Source organism: Pseudorca crassidens, chromosome 8 (assembly GCF_039906515.1).
Source record: "Pseudorca crassidens isolate mPseCra1 chromosome 8, mPseCra1.hap1, whole genome shotgun sequence".
In the NCBI taxonomy this organism is placed as follows: Eukaryota; Metazoa; Chordata; class Mammalia; order Artiodactyla; family Delphinidae; genus Pseudorca; species Pseudorca crassidens.
In genome coordinates this window covers 101,411,860-101,432,687 of record NC_090303.1, presented here as the reverse complement: position 1 = coordinate 101,432,687, position 20,828 = coordinate 101,411,860, and the positions used below count along the sequence as shown (strand labels likewise).

Sequence of the window (20,828 nt, the reverse complement as noted above, 5' to 3'; positions counted from 1 at the left end):
AAGACAGAAAATTATATAAAGCATCCAAAATGAGAAGCAACAAAAACTATATGATTATCTACGTAGAGAAGCGAATGGACTTCTACAAAAAATCTACGAAAACTAGTGAGTTTAGCAATGTTTTAGAATAAGAAATCAATAGTCAAAAATCAATTGTATTTCTATATACAAGCAACAAGCAATCAAAAGATCAAAAAATTTAAATCCCATTTATAACAGCATCAAAATATGAAATACTTAAGAGTAAATCTGATAAAAGATATATACAGCCTATACACTGAAAAGTACTAAATACTGCTGAGAAATTAATGAAGACCTAAATAAAGGGAGTGATATACCTTGTTCATGGGTCAGAAGACTCAGTATCATTAAAATGTAAGTCCTCCCAAAATTGATTATAGATTCAAAACAATGCCAATCAAAATTCCAGCAGGCTTTTTTGTAGAAACTGACAAACTGATTGTAAAATGCATATGAAAATGTAAAGGTCTTAGATTAGTCACAACTCTGAAAAAGAACAAGATTAGAGGAATAAAACTACCTTATGTCAAGATTTATTATAAAGCTATGATAATCAAAACAATATAATGTTGATGTAATGACAGACAAATATATCAACAGAACAGAAGAGCGTCCAGAAATAGACCCACACATATATGGACAACTGAATTTTGACAAAGATGCAAAAGCAATTCAGTGGAGAAAGAAGAGTCTTTTCAATGAACGATGCTGGAACAACTGGATATTCATGTGCAAAAAATAAAAGAAACTTTGAGCCATACTTTTCACCACATACAAATATTAACTCAAAACTCAACAGGTTTCAAAAGAAGATACACAATCCAGAATTTTTATAACATTTCATCTAAAATGGCCACCATAAAATATAAATTACTAGATGTGAAAAGAAACAAATAATGACCTATAATCAAGAGAAAAGTCATTCAATAAAAGTAGACCTATGAATGATCCAGACATTACAATTAGCAGACAAAGATTTTAAAATAACTATGATAAGCGTGTTAAAGAACTTACAGGGCTTCCCTGGTGGCGCAGTGGTTGAGAGTCTGCCTGCTGATGCAGGGGACACGGGTTTGTGCCCTGGTCTGGGAAGATCCCACATGCCGTGGAGCAGCTAGGCCCATGAGCCATGGCTGCTGAGCCTGCGCGTCCGGAGCCTGTGCTCTGCAACGGGCGAGGCCACGACAGTGAGAGGCCCGCGTACTGCAAAAAAAAAAAAAAAAAAAAGAACTTACAGAAAACAGGGGTATGCTGGGGAGAGATGGGAGAACTTCAGGAGAGAGGTGGAAACTATAAAAGGGAACCAAATGGAAATCCTAGAACTGAAGAATATGTTGCCCAAAATTTTTTAAATTATTAAACTAGAAATCAGAAAAACAGAGGCTTAGTGACTGGTAGAAAGCTATCAAACTGTCTAATATGTGTGAAATTGGAGTCCCAGAATAAGAGAGGAGAGAGTATGAGGGCAGGAAAAAAACACCTGAAGAAATGTTGGCAGGGAAGTTTTCCAAATTGGATCAAAAACAGTAACTCACAAATCTAAGAAGCTCAGTAAACCTCAAACAGCATTAAAGCAAAGAAAACTACACACAGACACATCACAGTCAAACTCTAAACACCAAAAATAAAGACAAAATCTGAAAAGCAGAAGGGTAGTGGGGAACATATTACATAAAGGAATTAACAAGATGATAGCTGACTTCTCAACAGAAAAAAAATGGAGGCCAGAAGAAAAGGGAACATCTTTAATACTAAACACACACACACACACACACACACACACACACACACACACACACGCTGTCTACTTAAAATTCTATATCCAGCAAAATAAAAAGTCTTTCAAAAATGTAGAGGAATAAAATAACATGAGGGAGATATTTGTGGTGATAGGACAGCTCTGTATTATGATTGTGGTTTGGGTTACACAAATCCACACATGTAATAAAACTGACTAGAACACACACACACAAATGAGTGCATGTAAAATTGGTGAATTCTGAATGAGTTCTGTGGATTGTACCAATTTCCTGGTTTTGAGATTGTGCCCCATTTATGTAAGATGTTACCATCAGGAGAATGGTACACAGGACCTCTCTGTACTATTTTTAAACTATCTGTTAATAGTTATCTCAAAATAAAAAGTTAAAGAAATGAAATAAAGACAATTTTCAGATAAATAAATGTTGAATTTGTTGCCAGAGACTATACGAGATGCTAAAGGAAATTCTTCAGGCAGGAGGAAACCAGGGTAAGCATAAAGCCCCGTCTGTGAGGGCTGCACACAGTGACCTCCTTCCAAAGAGGACAGCATGGAAAGGGAGAAAGAAGAGTAACTTACCTGTGGGGAAGCTGACAGTCACCACCTCAGACAGGTGATCAAGGACAACAACCACAGTGGTCGGTCACAGGGATACGATGCACCTTTGATGTGATGAAAATGGCACTTTACCTCTGTGGTCTTCCTCCCAAAACCTGAGAAAAACATCAGACAAATCCCAATTGAGGAACAACCTATAAAACACCTGGTCAGCATTCCTCAAACTTTCAAGGTCATCAAAAACAAGAAGAGTCTGAGAAATGGTCACATCCAAGGGGAGCCTAGGGAGCCATGACAACTAAATGTAACAGGGTGTCCTGGATGGGACCCTGGACCCGAAAAAGGTGTTAGGGAAAAACTGAGGAAATCTGAATACTGTATGAGCTTTAGCTAATAATAATGAATCAATATTGGTTAATTAATTCTAACAGTACCACACTAGTGTGAGATGTTAATAACGGGGGAACTGGGTGCAAGGCATGTGGGAATTCTCTACACTATCTTCCCAATTTTTCTGTACATCTAAAACTGTTCTAAAAAATAAAAGTTTGTTTTTAAAAAAAGACTTGAGAGATATAGCAACCAATTGCACCATATGGACTTTAATTAGATTCTGATTTGAACACACTGCAAAGAAAATTATGACACATTAAGAGACATTTGAATAGTCTGGCTATTTGATGGTATTAACGATTCCTTAATTGGCTTTCTTTGTTTTCAGAGTAAAAATGTCATGTTACATTTTTTTTTTAAAGAGTCATCTTTCAGAGAAAATACTTATACACTTATGAATGAAATGGTATGACGTCTAGGATTTACTTCAAAACAATCCATGTGTGGGTAGGTAATGGGTAGCATGAAACAGGATGGTCCATGACTCGGTAAATATTGAATGAAGCAAGTGATGGGTCTGGGGTTCACTGTACTAATCTACTTTCATATATGCTTGAAATTTTCCAAAGAAAAAAGCCGCAGAAAAATTTGTAAAATCTGCCTTAGTGTTTTGGATGCTTAGTTTTTAAACGTCTCATTATTTGTTAAGGGATATTCACTACATTATCAGCTAATATCAAGGTGTAATTACACTTAGTCATCATTAATGATAGTGGATGTGAATCCATATTTTTAATGCTCTTAATTTTTACCTTTTTGTAAAACTTTTTGGTCATCTTCTTGTAAGATATGATTAGATTATCATGTTTACCTTTAATGTAGCTGGCAAAAAGCTCATACAAGGAAGAGGTGGCAGCCCTGCTATATTTCTTAGTGTGTGCTTATATTGCATTTTTATTCTCATCATTAATTCATGGTTTCTTTTTTTTTTTTTTTTAGGTACGCGGGCCTCTCACTGTTGTGGCCTCTCCCACTGCGGAGCACAGGCTCTGGACGCACAGGCTCAGCGGCCGTGGCTCACGGGCCCAGCCGCTCCGCGGCATGTGGGATCTTCCCGGACCGGGGCACGAACCCGCGTCCCCTGCATCGGCAGGCGGACTCTCAACCACTGCACCACCAGGGAAGCCCCATGGTTTCTTTGAAGGAAATCTTTTAAGACCCATGACCGTTTTGTGAGATTCAGTTTAGCAGAACTTATATAATACATTCTGAAATTCCTCAGAACCAGACATGTGAAAAGCAATACATTATAATATTCTGAACACTAAACAGTGAGGACAACACTGCCGGCCCCTCCCTGCTGTGGAAGCCCCAACAGGACACCTCTCATCCCAGGCACCACATGCCACCGTCTGCCATGACGGTGCCATGTCAATCCATACACAGTATTACATATAAGCAAAGCTCAATTATTTTATTCTTAAAATAAAAATGTTAAAAAAAACACAAGAAGTTCTTTTTTTTTTCCCCTGCACACCAATGGTAGACACCCTGGATCCCAACACGCTGGATAAAACCCAACACTGAGAACTCTTCACATAGAAGGAGGAACCAATGGTGAATATGTCTCTCAGACGGTAATTATAACTTTCGGTGGCTTATGAGCACTGTGACTAAATTCCACATCTAAGGCACATTTGAAGAGCATGTGTAATCGAAGCCTCGGTGGCCAAGCCATCGCCTGGTTTTATTGCAAGGACCTGGCCCCCCCGCTTCTCCCGAGCATCCCCAGATGCTGCTGCTGCTGCACGGGCTCTTAGGAGCAGCTGCTCCCCTCCAGCCATCATGCCTGATGGCCACACAGGGACCCTCAGGACCTGCTCTGCCGGGCAGCTAGCACTCTGCTAGTGAACGCTCCCCCTAGGCACAAGCTGGCTTGGGATGCTGGGAAGAAGGCCAATTTCACCCACCGCCCAGCAGAAACTAGATTCAAACTTTAAATGAAACTTTACTGATAATTTGAGGACAGTTGACGGGTTCGTTTTCTAGAGCTGCTGCTAACAAAATACTACAAACTGAGGCTTAAAAAAACATAAAGGGAATTCCGTGGCGGTCCAGTGGCTGGGACTCTGTGCTCTCACTGCCAAGGGCCTGGGTTCAATCCCTCATTGGGGAACTACGATCCCACAACCTATGGGGAAAAAAAAAAGTAAATTTATTTTCTCATAGTTCTGGTGGCCGGAAGTCTAAAACCCTCCCTTCAGAGGGAAGCAGGGCCATGCTCCCTCTGAAGTCTCTGGGGGAGGGCGCTTCCTTGCCTTTTCTGGCTCCTGGGAGCGCCAGGTGCTCCTCGGCTTGTGGTAGCAACACTCCAGTCTCTACCTCCCTCTGTGTGTGTGTCTGCATCTCCTCTTCTCTTATGAGGAAACCAGTCATATTGGACTAGGGGCCACCCTACTCTAGTATGACCTCACCTTAACTAATTATATCATCAACAGCTCTATTTCCAAATAGGATTACATTCTGAGAGCGTTAGGACTTCAACATATCTTTGTGGGGGACACATTCTGACATAGGCTGGGACCTGGGACCTTTCACGGCAGTGCTTGCACCTGGACAAACATCTCCTCTCCCCAGTCCTGGAGCAACAGAATACAAAGAAACTAAAAGGGACTAAAAATAGCTGCATGCATGTATTGTTGGGGCCAATTATGAACAATAAGATACAAAAAAGCCAAAACCCAACTGCCACATCTGAGGTACCAGGAGCAAAAGCATGATCCCTGCACACAGCATCCCCAAGGGGGAGGGCAGACTACCTAAGCCACCTCCAGCCGGACCCACCAATCGGCTCCCATCCTCTCCCCATTTAAGGGACCAACTCACCCGCCCTCAGGGAGCGAGGAAAGGCACCTGTTACTTGTTCTAGCTCCCTTGTGCTACAGCACAAGTCCCAGTAAAGCCTTGTCTGAATTTCTCATCTGACCTCCTATCAATTTCTACTCATTAAAGAGTCCAAGAACCCTGGTCGGTAACAATTCATCCCCTCACATGGCGAATAATCTACAGCTACTGCAGAGGCCTGACCTGTCCTCAGCGCTCCTGCTGAGCTGACTTCCTTTCTCACACTCAGCCCACGCCATGGACTGAGGGCCACCCCGGCTCACTCCACTTCCCGCTTCTGGGAGCACCTCATGAAACCCCACACCTCAGGGTTTGGGCCAGGCTGATCCCCTGGCTTTGAAAAAAAAGAGGATCTTCTTTCAGCCCCGGGTAAGTCGGGGGCATGGCTTCTGCATGATGGCCTCATGCTAGGACACTGAGGCCAGGCCTACCAAGGCCCTGCCGAGGAAACCGCTCTCTCATTCACAAGACCACACGATGAAATGACCTTGGCATGCTGCTCAAATCTGGACTGTTTGATTTTTAACAATACCCTATGTGAGGCATAACAGACCACTCTGATTTGGCTTGTACCAAGGTTAAGGTGAGCCTAGTTCTTTTTCTAGTCTTCCTTCATCAAATACTCAAAACGCAAGACAACAGCAAAACGCCTTCATGCCTACTTTCATTTAGGGTCACCCTTTCACGTGCAAAAAGGTAAAATAATTTCACAGATGTCTTTCTAGGAAAAATAAGCATAGTAGTGATTTTCACTCCTCTCTTTCTTAGTCTAACCCAATGTAGAAAAAAAGACGTTTTGTACATTATCTCCGGGAATTAGTTCTGACTACAAGTCAGATGTCACTGGCCTTAGAAATGACATCCCACAATATAATCCCAAATAACGAACAGCTGAAGCTTCAAGTAACTGCCATGAACTGCCACAACCAGCTACACAGGAGGTTTGGGCCAAGGGAGCCTAACCTGGCCAACCTATAGGTTTAGCATGAGCTCCTCACTCAAGAGATAATGTTAATTAGCTGACCTCACCATGTCTTCTCTCTGGAATTTAAATGGAAGAGACCAGATTCTTGGTTCCCAGGGCAACAGAAGGACACACAAAGAGAAGGCAGTATGCAGAGCCGATAAGACAGAGCAGAACCTGCACAGGAGAAATTGATTGGTGGCAGAACTCCCTGCTGCTCAAAAGGTTAACAAGTGTTCTCAATCAGAAGAACTACAATTGATCCTTAAACATCACAGTGGTTAGGGGCACGGATCCTCTGCTGAGTGGAAAATCCGAGAATGGCCCTCCGGATCTGTGGTTCCTCTGTATCTGCCACCCGGCATCCACAGATCCAATCAACCTTGGACTGTGTTGTACTATAGTATTTGCTATTGAAAACATCCGGGTGTAAGTGGATCCTGCAGTTCAAACCGGTGTTGTTCAAGGTCAACTGTACTTTGAATTCAGAAGCAAGTCCATTTTCTATATGGTCTGGCTGCAGTCAGTTATTTCTATGTGAATTCATACATCAATCCCAAATATTTTAGGTAATCTGAGTCATTTCTTAAACCAAAGAAATTCTCCCCATTCTGGAATAAAGGAATTTTCAGAACTCCTGGGTCTGGCCTTAAAGGGCTTTAACACAACTGAAACATTTCTTGAATGAATTTGTCCTTTACAAGTGCATTTCCCAGTCTGGACTCCTACAACTCCCAGGCTAGGACAGTGTTTTCAAACTTTTTGATGCAAAATGCACAGTAAGAAATACATTTTACAATGGAACTCAGTATACGATACACATATATAGCATAACTATAAATATACATACACATACAACAGAAGTGTCATGAAACAATACTCACCCTTACTATGCAAGCTACTTTTTTATTCTGTTCTTCTATTTAAAAAAACAAAAAAAATCCACTAAGCTGATTTCACAACACACTAGACAGTCTAGTACCATCAGTTCAAAATACTGCAGTAGGTGCATCCAAATTCACAGGATAAAAATTCCACATTTAACCAGAATTTTAAAAAATATTTCAACTAATTACAGAGTAGAAATGCAAAAATCCATTTAGATAAAATACAACTTTAAAGGCATTTCTCAATTCCAGCTGGTGGCCTGGTGCTTCAATCTGTAGACGCCCCAGGACATGAATATGTGCACACCCCCTCTCCTGTTGAGTACTTCAGCGGGATGGTGTAAGGATTCTGCCGTAACGCCAGTGTTCTAACTCAACAAGGCGTCTGTATGAGGCTGTCACCTCTAAATCTTCATACCAGGAATCCTACCCTGCCGCTCAGCTTCCTGGGGGCTCCTCCTCTGTGCTCACTGGGAGAGGCCATGACCAGAGAGCGGTGGTCCCACTCAGCCACGCTGGTCAACGCTGCCACTCAGCCCGAGCACAACAGGGGACATCGGTAGGATTAGTGGGTATCTGCTTCTTTGGCAACCGCCATGGACAAGAATACCTACCATGACGGAAAGCTCTGATCGCATCCTCATTTCTTGGGCCCGGCTTTCACCTTCTTTTTGCAGGAACCAGGCCTCCCGGGCTGGCGTCCCTTCTTGTACCCCAAAATTGGTGCCACACCCAGGGCCCTTCATCAGCACCACTGGAAAAAGGGGTTGTTAGTGCGCCTTTTGTGGTAAATACAACAGCGTCCCTTTACCGAAGAGGTCAACCCACACCAGAGCGCAGGCGCATGGGTCTTAAATCCCCTCCCCCCCCGCGCCCCACCTCGGAAGGACGGTTCTGGAGAGTTCTCAACAAACAACGGCTGGTGTTACGTTTGCCTACTTAATTAGCCACGCAGGTGTTGACAGTTAAAGATGTGTCAACTTGCGCTATTTATTTCCCGTGAGGTGTGCGGGATCCGCAAATCCCAGGGTTGAGACCAGAACTGGGGGGTGCGCACTTTTTCAATGAAATGCATAACATTTTGAATTAACGCATATTCCATTCTTCCCACGGTCCTTCACCCATGGATGCTACTCAGTCATCACCTGCATCATCAAACCCAGACTTACTAACGCTAATATAGCAAAGAGTTTAAAAAAAAAAAAACACGAGTAAAGTACTAACCAACCAACAGCCCAGCGAGCAACCGCCACGCGCCTCGCGCCTTTTAAGGGCTCAGAGGGCGGGAGTCCACGAACCTCTCAGCGTTCCACCAATCACCGCATCTCTCACACCTTGACCCGCCTCCTCACCCCGACCTAACCAATCACTGGGGAGCTAGCTTCTCTCCGCCCCTCCCGTCCGCCACCGACCCTTACGAAGTTCGAAGCCTTCAAACCTCACTGGTGCCCAACCGCGCGGTCCCAGTCCGAATTTATTTTTAGCTCCCGGGCAAGCAGCCCCGCCTCTGGCTCCTCCTCTCCACCGCCCCCAATGGGAGAAGGAGTTTCCGTCGCGTCATCGTGCGGGCGGGTTAGAACTGCCCAATCAGCGCTCGGAGAGAACTGGTGTAATTAAAAAGCGGCGGAAGCCGGTGGGAGGGTCATGACGCAGCGAGTTTCAGTCGTGATTTTTCCAGGGGCATCTTGGCGTCCTCTTTTTTTCCGTTTAAAGTAAAACACCGCCCGACGCAACCTCGTGCGTTTCGGGGGCGAGGGCGGCCGCCGCAGCGGGAGTGCGGCGCTGACGTGAGCCTCTGTCTGGGGGCCCTGCGGCGGCGCGCGGTCACGTGGGCGTGTTTGGGGGCGGGGCCGCGCGGCGGTTCCGGGCGGTTGGGCGCGCGAGCGAGGAGCCGAGGCAGCCGCGCCCGCCTGCCCCGCCCCTGGATGCCGCTGTGCCCCGGCGCGGCCGCCACCGATCGCAGCACAGGAGCCGCCGCCGCCACGGTTGATGTGGTTGGCCCGGGGCTGAGGAGGCCGCTAAGATGCCGCAGTCCAAGTCCCGGAAGATCGCGATCCTGGGCTACCGGTCTGTGGGTGAGTGGCGGGCGCCGTGCGGCCTCTTCGCGCCCGAGCCCGGCCTCGCCTGGGCGCTGGGGTGCGGCGGGCCCGGCCAAGTTTGGGGCCGGCGCGGCCATGTGGCGGCCGCGCGTTTCGTAACCAGCCGCCCGCCGGCACTGCTGCCGCCGCCGCCGCCACCTCCATCTTGAGCGGAGGCGGCGGCGCGGCCGGGCCCGCGGGGCGGCGGCGGCGGGCGGCCCGGGCGCGGCGGGAAGTGTCTGGGAGGCCGCGGGCGGACGGGGAGCTCAGGTTGGTCTGGGGCCGGGGAGGCGGTGCGGGGTCTGCCGCTCGGCCGACTGCCGCGGGGCCCGCAAAGGCAGGAGCCGCACCTGTCCCTTTGCACCTCCCCGCGGCGAGCTGTCGTGATTGTTGCTAGCCTTTCCACCCCCAATTAAAGTCCGTGGGATTTTAACAAAGGAAATAGCACCTTGCGGTTTTTCTGTCTGTGAAGTTCAGCATTTTAAAGAAAACCAGGGACCTAAAGGACGTTTGGCTAGTAAGGGCAAGTTTCCTACGGAAGAAACTCGGAAGTCCCCTTCGGAAGCCCCTTAGATGCTGCCAGTGGTCGAAGTAGGAGGGCACAGAAAGGAATTTTTGATCTCTCGGTGTCCTATTTTTCTTTGGGAAAAAAATAAGGTCAGGTACTTGTAACCAGGCTGTTGAAGTAATTCAAAAGTTTCCCCCCCACCCCCGAAAAAGGTTGACATATATTTGCAACTGTTGGTGGCAGTCGCTTTTTTGCCGAACGGAGGTGGTCTGGGGTGGAGTGGAGATGGAATGGGTGCTAGAAGACAAGTGAGAAAAGAGAACCGTTGGACTTAGCCATGCTTCAGGGTGAGGCTTTATGGTCTTTGACAACGGGCAGCCTGGAGAAATTACCTTTATCTTTTCGTGTTGTTTTTAAGAAGTAAATGAGCCTCAGGAGAATGTGCGCTTGACCACAGTGAGGCGGGGGCGTGAAAGCAGGTTTGGAGTCTCTGGTGTTTGCAGAAGGAGGAAGGCTTGTAACTGCCGGCTGCTCATTGGACGGACTCCCCGAGCTCGCTCGCTTTCTGTTCTGCTTCTTCACCCCCATTTTCCACGGCCAGTGCCAAGGTCTGTGCTCTTTGCCCAAGACTAGCTACAGCGTGCTTACTCATCCTTTTATCATCTCTCTCCGTCAAAGGGCTGGGGGGTGCAGGGGGGAGTCAAGATCAGAGGCTGAGAGACGCTTGTGTAGAGATAGGGGTGACTCCTGTAGGGTGCAATGCCAAATCGTGTGGGGGAAGAACAGGTGACAGCGTTAACAGCTGCAGCCATGAAGGAACCGTGCCTCAGCTGGAGGCTTTTGAAGTCCCTGACCGTCCCGAATGCCTGTATGGAACCCGGCATCCCACCTTCCCGGCATCCCACCTTTATTGGCAGTCTGAACCACGGAGCCCTTTGCTTCTCTGCATTTTGAAGTGTGGGACTATAACATATCTAGGCTCTTGAGTGAGTTCTGTCTAATCAGATAGAGTGCCCACTAATTAAACGTAGCAGTCTCTGAATAATCAAGTTACAGGTGACCTGTACCTGGGCTACCTGATCTAAACTGGGAGAATGCCCCCAAAGATCCCGACTTATTGACCCCTTGAAATTCTGGAGCTGGTGATTCCAGTCTTCAGTAAGCAAGTCTAGCATTTTATCACTGTTTTGCTAAAGAAGTTCCTTATTTCCAGTCGAAACCCATTCTGTCTTATCTGCCTTCTAGTCATCATGCTCCTAAAGACCCAGATGTGACACATCACCCCTTTGCCTTCACTTGACATTTATTTTAAACTGCCGTTAATAAAATACTGTGCTAAATTAGCCTCCAGTGTAAGGCTAGTAAGTTCAGTCCCTGTTTTCTGTGCCTTCAGTATGTCATATTGCTATATCCTACGTCATTTTCTCCGTATTTATTTTCATATGTGGTGATTAAAGTGAAATGTATTTTGCAGAGGTTAAATTATTCCCAGTCTTTGCATTTGATTTTACAATTGTTTACCTTTGTTATGAACCAGGACATTTTGTAGTTGTGGGCGCTTTTGTTTTGCCAGCATCAAAAAAGGAGATAATTCCCTGATTCCATGTAGTAGCTACTCTTCAGAGAATTATTCACTATTCAGACTTGAGTTTACTGACACGCTTGCTTGCGAATGGCGCTATGCTAGAGAAATTTGAGTATCTGTGTTTCTTTTCTAGGTTGTGTTACTTTGTGATACTAAGCTGTTGTGTCATATTTACTGGGGGTGGGAAAAGGCTAAGCTAGAAACCACACCTTTCCTAGAATGTTCTTTCGGTTAAATATCTTATGCCAGTTTGACTAGTAAAATACTTGTAAGTTTATTTTAAAAGTTTGCCTTCAGATAAAACTAGCAAGTGCAATGATTGTTTTACTACTTGGCGTTCAAATTTTGTATTTTCTAAAAACATTGATAAACCTACCAGTGAGGAAAATATAATTAATTCTCAGGTAATTTATACAACTCTTTTTTTCCCCCCTGAAGTACTTTTCCTGTTATTTACAATGTTAAGCTTTTTAGGACACGTCACCTGTAACGCAGGCTGGCTTTCAGGGAGTGCTTTGTAGTAATTGTTTTAGTGGTGGCCAAATGTACCAGCTCCCTTACATCTATTGTTTCTAACACAAACGAGTAGTCCCGTGATAGGAGGTAACTAAACTTAATCGAATTAAAGTTATAGTGTCATTTAATTATCTTCAAATAAAATCTGGCACCTTTTTCACTGGAATGTTCTACAGAGAGCTTTGATAATGGAGTTTACCATTAGACCATCATCAAAAGACTGTCATACGTAAGCCTTAGGGGTTAACAAGCAGGAGGGAATCACAGGAATGTGAAAGATCTTAAGAGAGAAAATGAAACAATTCTGTGGTTTGGTAAAAGGCAATTCAGTAAAAGTAACTCAAATTATTACCTACCTTGTCAAAATCTTTTAGGTAGTAAAGAACATGCATCCTTTGATTTGGATACTTCAGAGGGAAAGATGTCATTAAATTTGTTTCCGGTAGAATATAGTCCAATTGTATTCTGATTTACGGTATATTTTTTAATTATCCTATCCTTTTCTAACACATTGCATTGAATTTTTTTTTTTTTTTTTTGCGGTACGCGGGCCTCTCACTGCCGTGGCCTCTCCCGCTGCGGAGCACAGGCTCCGGACGCGCAGGCTCAGCGGCCATGGCTCACGGGCCCAGCCGCTCCGCGGCATGTGGGATCTTCCCGGACAGGGGCACGAACCCGCGTCCCCTGCATCAGCAGGCGGACTCCCAACCACTGCGCCACCAGGGAAGCCCCTGAAAATTTTTAAGGTAAAAAGTTGTGTACCTGTGGGAGGGGATAGTCCTATAGTGACCACCTTGTGTTGAAGCTTGAAATTAACTTTTTTTTCAATGTCATACATTGTTTTGTACAAGAGAATAATCAGAGCTTGAATTTGCGGTTATGACTTCCCGTGCTTAATGTAATTTTTTAGACTTTTTTTTAAGTATAGTTGACGTACAATGTTTATATAAGTTACAGGTATACAACAAAGTAATTCACAATTTTTAAAGGTTATACTCCATTTATAGTTACTATAAAACACTGGCTGTATTGCCCGTGTTGTACAATATATCCTTGTAGCTTATTTTGTACATAAAAGTTTGTACGTCTTAATCCCCCACCCCTGTATTGCCTCTCCCCACTGCTAACCGTTAGTTTTGTATATCTGTGAGTTTGCTTCTTCTTTGTTATATCAGATGTTACTTTGATGTCCATGTGGGTTATATCGATCCCTACTTACCTTCATCTCCCCGAAAAGAAACTCTACTCATTAGCAGTCAGTCACTTCCCATCCTCTCCTCACCTCAGCCCCTATCATCCACTGATCTACTTTCTGTTTCTATGAATTTACTTATTCTGGACATTTCATATAAATAGAATCACGTATACGTGGTCTTTTGTGCCTGGCATTTGTCGTTTAACATAAGTATTTTCAAGGTTCATCCATGTTGTAGCATGTATCAGTAATTCATTCCTTTTGGTTGCCAAATAATATTGCATTATTTGAATATACCATATTCTGTTCACACATTTGTCAATTGATGGACATGCAGGCTGTTTCTACACTTGAGCTATTAGAAGTACTGCTGTTCTGAGCATTCGTATTTCACATTTTGTGTGTGTGATTTTTGTGTAGACATGTTTCGCTTCTTTTAGGTATACTCCTAGGAGTGTAATTGCTGGGTTGTATGGTAATTTTATGTTTAATATTTTGAAGAACTGTCAAACTGTTTTCCAACCATTTTACATTCCAGCCAACCGTTGAAATTGGTTTCAATTTCTCCACATCCTCGCCAACACTTGTTATCTGTCTTTTTGTTGAATTTTTATTATTTTTTATTTATTTATTTTTTTATTGACATATAATACAGTTGACTTACAGCGTTGTGTTAGTTTCTGGTGTACGGGAAAGGGATTCTGTAATATATATATTCATATTCTTTTCAATTATGGTTTATTATAGTGTATTGAATATAGTTCCCTGTGCTATGCAGTGGGACCTTGTTGTTTATTTTATGTATAATAGTTTGTATCTGCTAATCCCAAACTCCTAATTTATCCCTCCCCCTACCTCCTTTCCCCTTTGGTGACCATAAGTTTGTTTTGTATGTCCGTGAGTCTGTTTCTGCTTTGTAAATAAGTTCATTTGTGTCATATTTTAGATTCCACATTTAAGTGATATAGAGTATTTGTCTTTCTGTCTGGCTTAAATTCACTTAGTTTGATAATCTCTAGGTCCATCCATGTTGCTGCAAATGACATTATTTCATTCTTTTTTATGGCTGAGTAATATTCCATTGTATATATGTATCACATCTTCTTTATCCATTCATCTGTCGATGGACGTTTAGGTTGTTTCCATGTCTCAGCTATTGTAAATAGTGCTGCTGTGAACATACTGCATGCAGGGTCATGCAGTAGTTCTATTTTTAGTTTTTTAAGGAATCTCCATACTGTTCTCAATAGTGGCTGCACCAACTTACATTCCCACCAACAGTGTAGGAAGGTTCCCTTTTCTCCACTCTCTCCAACATTTGTTATTTGTTGACTTTTTAATAATGGCCATTCTGACCTGTGTGAAGTGGTACCTCATTGTAGTTTTGATTTGCATTTCTCTAATAATTAATTAGCTCATCTGTCTTTCTTGTACCAGCCATCCTTATGGGTATGAAGTATCATATACTATTTGCAAATAATTTCCTCCATTCTTTGGGTTGTCTTTTCACTTCCTTGATGGTGGCCTTTGAAGCAAAAATTTTAAATTTTGGCAAAGTCCAATTTATTTTTTTTCTTTTGTCACTTGTACTTTTGGTGTCATATTTAAGAAACCATTGCCCAATCCAAGGCTATGTAGATTTACCACTATGTTTTCTTCTAAATGTTTTATACTTTTATTTCTTATATTTGGGTCTATGATCTATTCACAGTTAAATTTTGTATGTGTTGGGAGATAGGAGTACAACTTAATTCTTTTGTATGTAGATATCAAGTTGTCCCAGCACCTTCTGTTAAAAGACTATTCTTTCCTCACTGAATTGTCTTGACATCCTTGTTAAAAACCACGTGACCATAAATGTACGGGTTTATTCCTGGACTCTGTTCCTTTGAACAGAGAAGGACGAAACACGGAAGCGTGAGCCCTCTAACTTAATTCTTTTTTAAGATTGTTTGACTATTCTGAGTCCCTTGTATTTTCATACGAATTTTAGGACTGGCTTATAAATTTCTGCCAAAAAAAAAAAAAAGCAACTGGGATTTTGATGGTGGTCTACAGTTTTGCAAGTATCTTCAATACCTGGTTTAAAAAACAGCTGAATTCTCATATGTGCTTCTGAATTCATTCTATTGCAATATGTTACTTTAATAATTAAAGTATATGTGCCTGCACAGATACATACCTGGGAAAGGAAGGAGCATTTTAATACTACTTTTTCAGGTAATTGTGGGTATTCTTTGACACCATCGAACCAAGACTCCATAAGTGGTAGTTTGTTAGAAGTTAGTTGTAGCATCTAAACTCACGTGGATGAAGTTTGTTTTACTCTGTTACACTGAACTCTGTTGGTTTGTTTGCACTTTGAATGGGTCTGCTACCCATACCTGATTTGGGAACATCGTACGTTGGTAATTCGGAAAATATTGGTTCACTGTTAATGCAGATCCTTCCACATTTTGACGCATTTCAATATACCGGTATTTCTTTAAATGACATTTTTAATATCACCATCAATCTCAGAAAAATCTAAATATTGGGAAGCTGTTAAGTTCACTCTGAGTGATGCAGAATTCTAATTCCTCTTGAGAGTTCAAATTTGATTGTTGGCAAAATGCTACCAGTTTTACTTAAAATGACAGTCTCATTTCTTTCATTTCCAAGAAAATGTCTGCCAGATACCCACATCTGAAACAATGATAGTTTGTTGGTCATTCTTGCAAGTAAAAATGGTGTTCCATGATAAAAGTGTCTGTTTCAGACCACTTCCCAAACCGTTGCACAAGTGCTTTTCTCCCAGACAGCGTCACACTTCAGTGTGTAGCAGCCATGCTTTATGCATACATCCCATTTTGTCTGCAGAACATTAAAAAGACATGTATTTAAAGGTCAAGATTTAATAAAATAAATAATTTTTACCACTTCCTCAAGGACTTTGTTAAGTAAAAATGGCGTGGCTTTTTTTTTCCTTTTTTGCTGTGGGTGCACGATGGTGAAGAATACAATGACTGTCCGCTACAGTTTGTGACCACTGTCTGATTTGTGCTAAGGGGCACCAGTCTAGCAGTTTTACCCACCACTGGTTTAGCACCATTTGTGCATATATGAACATAGTGGAAAAGGCAAATAATATATGGTATTATGGAAATAGTTTTGACTTGTGAGCCCCCTGAAAAAGTCTCAAGGGACCCCCAGAGTTGTGCAGACTGTACTTGGAGAGCCATCGAAGCATGGTGTGCGGGATCTTGCTGGACTGCTGCTCACTCCTTTTCAAGGGGGTGCGGTGACCGCGGTCTTAGAGGAGACTCCAGGAGAGGCCCTGCAGCACTGGACGAGGCCAGGATGGTGAGGCGGGAAAGAACTTGACATGTTGACAGCGGAAGGGATTGGGGCAGCCAAGCGTTGCCAGGTGGGAAGAAGAAGTGGGGTTGGAAAAGGTGGTCAGGAGCTGGCTGTACAGGGACTGTAGGGAAACTTTCCTCCTGTATAATAAGCGGTGAATCACTGAAGCCTGGGGAGAGTTAGAATGTCTAAATGCCGGTTGACTTGGCCTCTCATTGTTGTGTAGTTTGGGGTGAGGTCTTGGTTTTTGACCTGGTACTAGTGAAGCTCCCAAAGAGTAACAAAAATTTCAAGGTGGCAGCACAGCAGGATCTGTATGCTAATTAACATGGTTTTCAAGTACAATTATCAGCAACTTTATCACAAAATGAGAAATAGCCATCCTACCTGTGATTATGGAGTCAAAAACGTACAACAGTTTCCTTAGCTTAGGGTCTGGAAGAGAGACTTAATAACTTTAATACTGTCCATGAGTGGATTGTACTTGTTTATTTGAATAAATCATAACTGAACATGGACTTGATTGTGCAAGTTAAAAGCATTATGAAATCTCTAGTGCTCACACTTGAGAGAACCTTTATTCTCATTTATTTTGAAGGACCAAATTAAGTCTTAACAGTAGAGTACTCACAGTCTGTCTTAAACTGATAACCGTGAGAATGTAAACTCTTGGGTACCTTTGACATGAATGGTTGATTGATTTAGAAATTTAATTTAATATCTCAAACACAAAGGTCCGGGGATACTATTTTAGTGTTTTAATAATCTTAAATATATATTGGGCATCTGATAAAAGAGAGCGCCACATGAGGCATTGGAATTTGAAGTCTAAATTGGTATTAATTTAGAACAGAAGTGCCGGAAACCTTGTATTGCACTCTGTGGGCAAGTGAAAGCAGGGTGATTTAAGGATCCTAATAAAACTAACTCGTACAGGTCCTTGGTTGGTTGGCGTCCTAACCGTGGTATAATTGAGTTCCCTCTTACCCCCCTGCTCCCCCTCCCCCATTTCTCTTTTTGTTGCGCTTTCTTACTTGCAGAAAGACGCCTCAGGGACTTTTGAAACAGAAATAGGCACTTTAACGTGCTATGTTATGGTCCTGCTTTTTGCAGGACTCAAAGTTGAATGTTAGCTACATGAAGGCACGGTAAATAATTTGTGGACATGGAGAGAAATTAACTGTGACTTTTACAGTTAATATAGTTTTAAGACATGAAAATGCTTTTCTTAGACTTGTATGTCTTGGATATAAACGCATCTGGCCAGTATTTTGCTGGTTTTCAAATCTAAAGCACTTTCGGAATTTATTTTAAAGAGAGTATTTAAAAATATAATTTCTCTTCAGTCTTGTTCATGATTTATATGAGTGACTGAATGAAAAACCTAGTTGGCAGAATTCAGCCATGGTGGCTGACATCAAGATGGAGGAGGGTTCCAAATGACCTTGGCGGACTGGACACACCACACTAAAATATGGTGCTCCGTGGTGGGGGTAGAAGTGGGATTTCCAACCCACCTTCTGGGAAGAAACTAGATGTGAATATGGTCTTGAGTACACCAGGGGGCAGGAGTGCCTGACCACAGAGGAGAGCCATGCAAAAGTTCAGAACAGAACATCACTGAGGCGGCTGCTGGAGGAAAGGAGGGCCACAGATGTGAAGTCTTACATTTACATTTCAGAAGAATCTCCTGTATGCAGGAGATGCAGGTGGAGAGACCTGGATTAATTTTCTGAGCAGTTCAGTTGACAGGTTCTCATCGTAAACTAGCTCGGCCGAACTCTGAACCCCAGGCAGAGCGCTGTCTTCAGTTCTGGTGCCCACTTCGAGTAGTGGTTCTTAACTTGGACTTCATGAGCTTTGCCTGAGACTGGGTGCATATTTTCTAGGGAAAGAGTCCAGGACTTTTATCAGCTATCCAGAGGATTTCAGACCCTCAAAGGACTGAATTGCTGAAATGACTGATTGAAGAGGGCAGTGTGTGAGTTAAGTGTATCCCATGTTATTCAAATAGGTGTTCATTACATGTTTGAGTAACCTAAGTCCCTACTATGTGCCAGGCACTGTGTACTTAACCACCAAGGACAGGGCAGTCCTGATCTGTGCCCCAGGGAGCTTCAGTCTAGTGAGGTAGCCACAGTATACAGTTACTACTATTAATAATGATTGGCTGGTGTTTTTAAAGCATTTACTGGTGTGGGATATCTTTAAACTCCATGAGGTAGCACAGGTATGGTGAGGGATGGATTGGTGTTAGTATGTGGGGTCAGTGCAGTTTTAAAGAGCTTTTGAAGAAATAATATTTATTAATAACCATTCATGCTGATTGATAAATATGCTTTATGTCTCAATTCATTTTCCTAACTTTTTTTTATTACTAGTTTTGGTCAGTCTTAAACTCCATGTTCTCATTAAAGATTGTTTTATAATTTAGGAATTTATCTCTTGTTTGCTTTTCTTTAGCTCTTACCCACCCGACCCCCTGCCTTCTCCCCAATTTCGGCCACAAATCTAGCAAAATTCACTCTTCATTGTTGCCAAACATATAATTGACTGCAGTTTATCAGTTCTATTCCCTTACCTTCCAACTTGGCTTTACCTATAAATCATCCCAGAGAGATGAATATCCTGTTTTTTAAAATCTTTAGGGAAGCAGGTCCATGGCCTTTCTTGTCAGCACTTTCATTTTTTCCTTTTAGCTTAATAACCCAGACAGTTAACAAACTTCTTAATTTATGTAACTCAGATCTTCGTGTTATGGTACAAACTTATTGCTCTTATTTTCCTCAGTGGAATGTATCTGGCAGCCTAGTGCTTGGCAATAGTAAGCGCCTAATAAGTATTTGAGGGCTTCCCTGGTGGCGTAGTGGTTAAGAATCCGCCTGCCAATGCAGGGGACACGGGTTCGATCCCTGGTCCGGGAAGATCCCACATGCCGCGGAGCAGCTAAGCCCGTGTGCCACAACTACTTAGGCCCATGAGCCTGGAGCCTGTGCTCCACAACAAGAGAAGCCACCACAATGAGAAGCCCGCACACCGCAGTGAAGAGTAGCCCCGGTCACTGCAACTAGAGAAAGCCTGCATGCAGCAACGAAGACCCAACGCAGCCAAAAATAAATAAATTTATATATTAAAAATATTTGAATGAGTAGTAATTCTATGAACCAGTTTTATGTGGTTATTCTCTTTGTCAAAATAATACTTGCACCTTAACTTTTTCTCTCCTAGCATCTGTTTTTTGAAAATTGGTAAGGGAGTGTGAGAGAAAATAAGATGATGTCAACCGTGCTTAATTCATAGGAACAAGCGAGATAATTCATGTGAAAATGTTTTGTAAACTTTTTTAAGTGAAAGAAGGTTTACTTAGGGAGATACACACTCCATAGACAGAGTGTGGGCCGTCTTAGAAGTTGAGAGGCCCCGAAATATGGGGTGGTTAGTTTTTATAGGTTGGGTAATTTCATAGGCTAATCAGTGGGAGAATTATTCCAACTATTTTGGGGAAGAGGTGGAGATTTCCAGGAATTGGGTTGTAAACTCTTAAAACAGTGTCTCACTTGTAGGTTCTGGTGAACAATTAAAATTTGGATTATCTGTATCACATGCCCTCATCCGACTCTGTATGTGGTGGATATGTGGGGATGGGGATGCACATTAGAATCACAGGGAGCACTTCTGCAGAGCACACAGGAACTCCTTAGGCACCCTTTTTAAAATTAGAATGGTGAGGTGTTTTGTGTTTTTTTTCCAAAAGATTCCTTGGTGACCCTGATATATATACATCTCACCCTGCCCCCTCAAAAAAGCAACAAAAAAAAAAAGCTGCTATTGACAGAGCTACACTTTTTTTTTTTTTGGCTGCATTGGGTCTTCGTTGCTGCACACGGGCTTTCTCTAGTTGCGGCGAGTGGGGGCTACTCTTCGTTGCGGTGCGCGGACTTCTCGTGGTGGTGGCTTCTCATTGCGGGGCACGGGCTCTAGGCGTGCGGGCTCAGTAGTTGTGGCGCACGGGCTTAGTTGCTCCGTGGCATGTGGGATCTTCCCGGGCCAGGGCTCAAACCCATGTGCCCTGCATTGGTAGGCAGATTCTTAACCACTGCGCCACCGGGGACAGGACTACACATTTTTTTAGTCAGCATGTAATTGGTATCGTGTATTGTGTAAGGAACACATTGTTA

The 20,828-nt window shown here is 43.1% G+C and overlaps 1 protein-coding gene and 1 long non-coding RNA gene across 3 annotated transcripts in view; one reads left to right on the top strand and one right to left on the bottom strand.

Moving 5' to 3' along the window:
* Window positions 1-276: 276 nt before the first annotated feature.
* Window positions 277-9,060, bottom strand: LOC137229483 (uncharacterized). 2 transcript variants are annotated; one of them, XR_010945695.1, is made up of 4 exons: window positions 8,654-9,060; window positions 8,044-8,183; window positions 2,363-2,496; window positions 277-1,224 (listed from the first exon to the last, which is right to left on the bottom strand). It is a non-coding gene; the product is annotated as an uncharacterized lncRNA (long non-coding RNA). The 2 variants fall into 2 exon arrangements; XR_010945696.1 differs by having other exon boundaries at window positions 8,848-9,060.
* Window positions 9,061-9,228: 168 nt separating this feature from the next.
* RHEB (Ras homolog, mTORC1 binding) overlaps window positions 9,229-20,828 on the top strand; it is a 46,220-nt gene continuing 34,620 nt past the window's right edge. Inside the window, exon 1 of the mRNA XM_067747487.1 lies at window positions 9,229-9,504. Coding sequence (XP_067603588.1) covers window positions 9,453-9,504 — 52 coding nt within the window. The 5' untranslated portion in view covers window positions 9,229-9,452. The remainder of the gene's footprint in view (window positions 9,505-20,828) is intronic.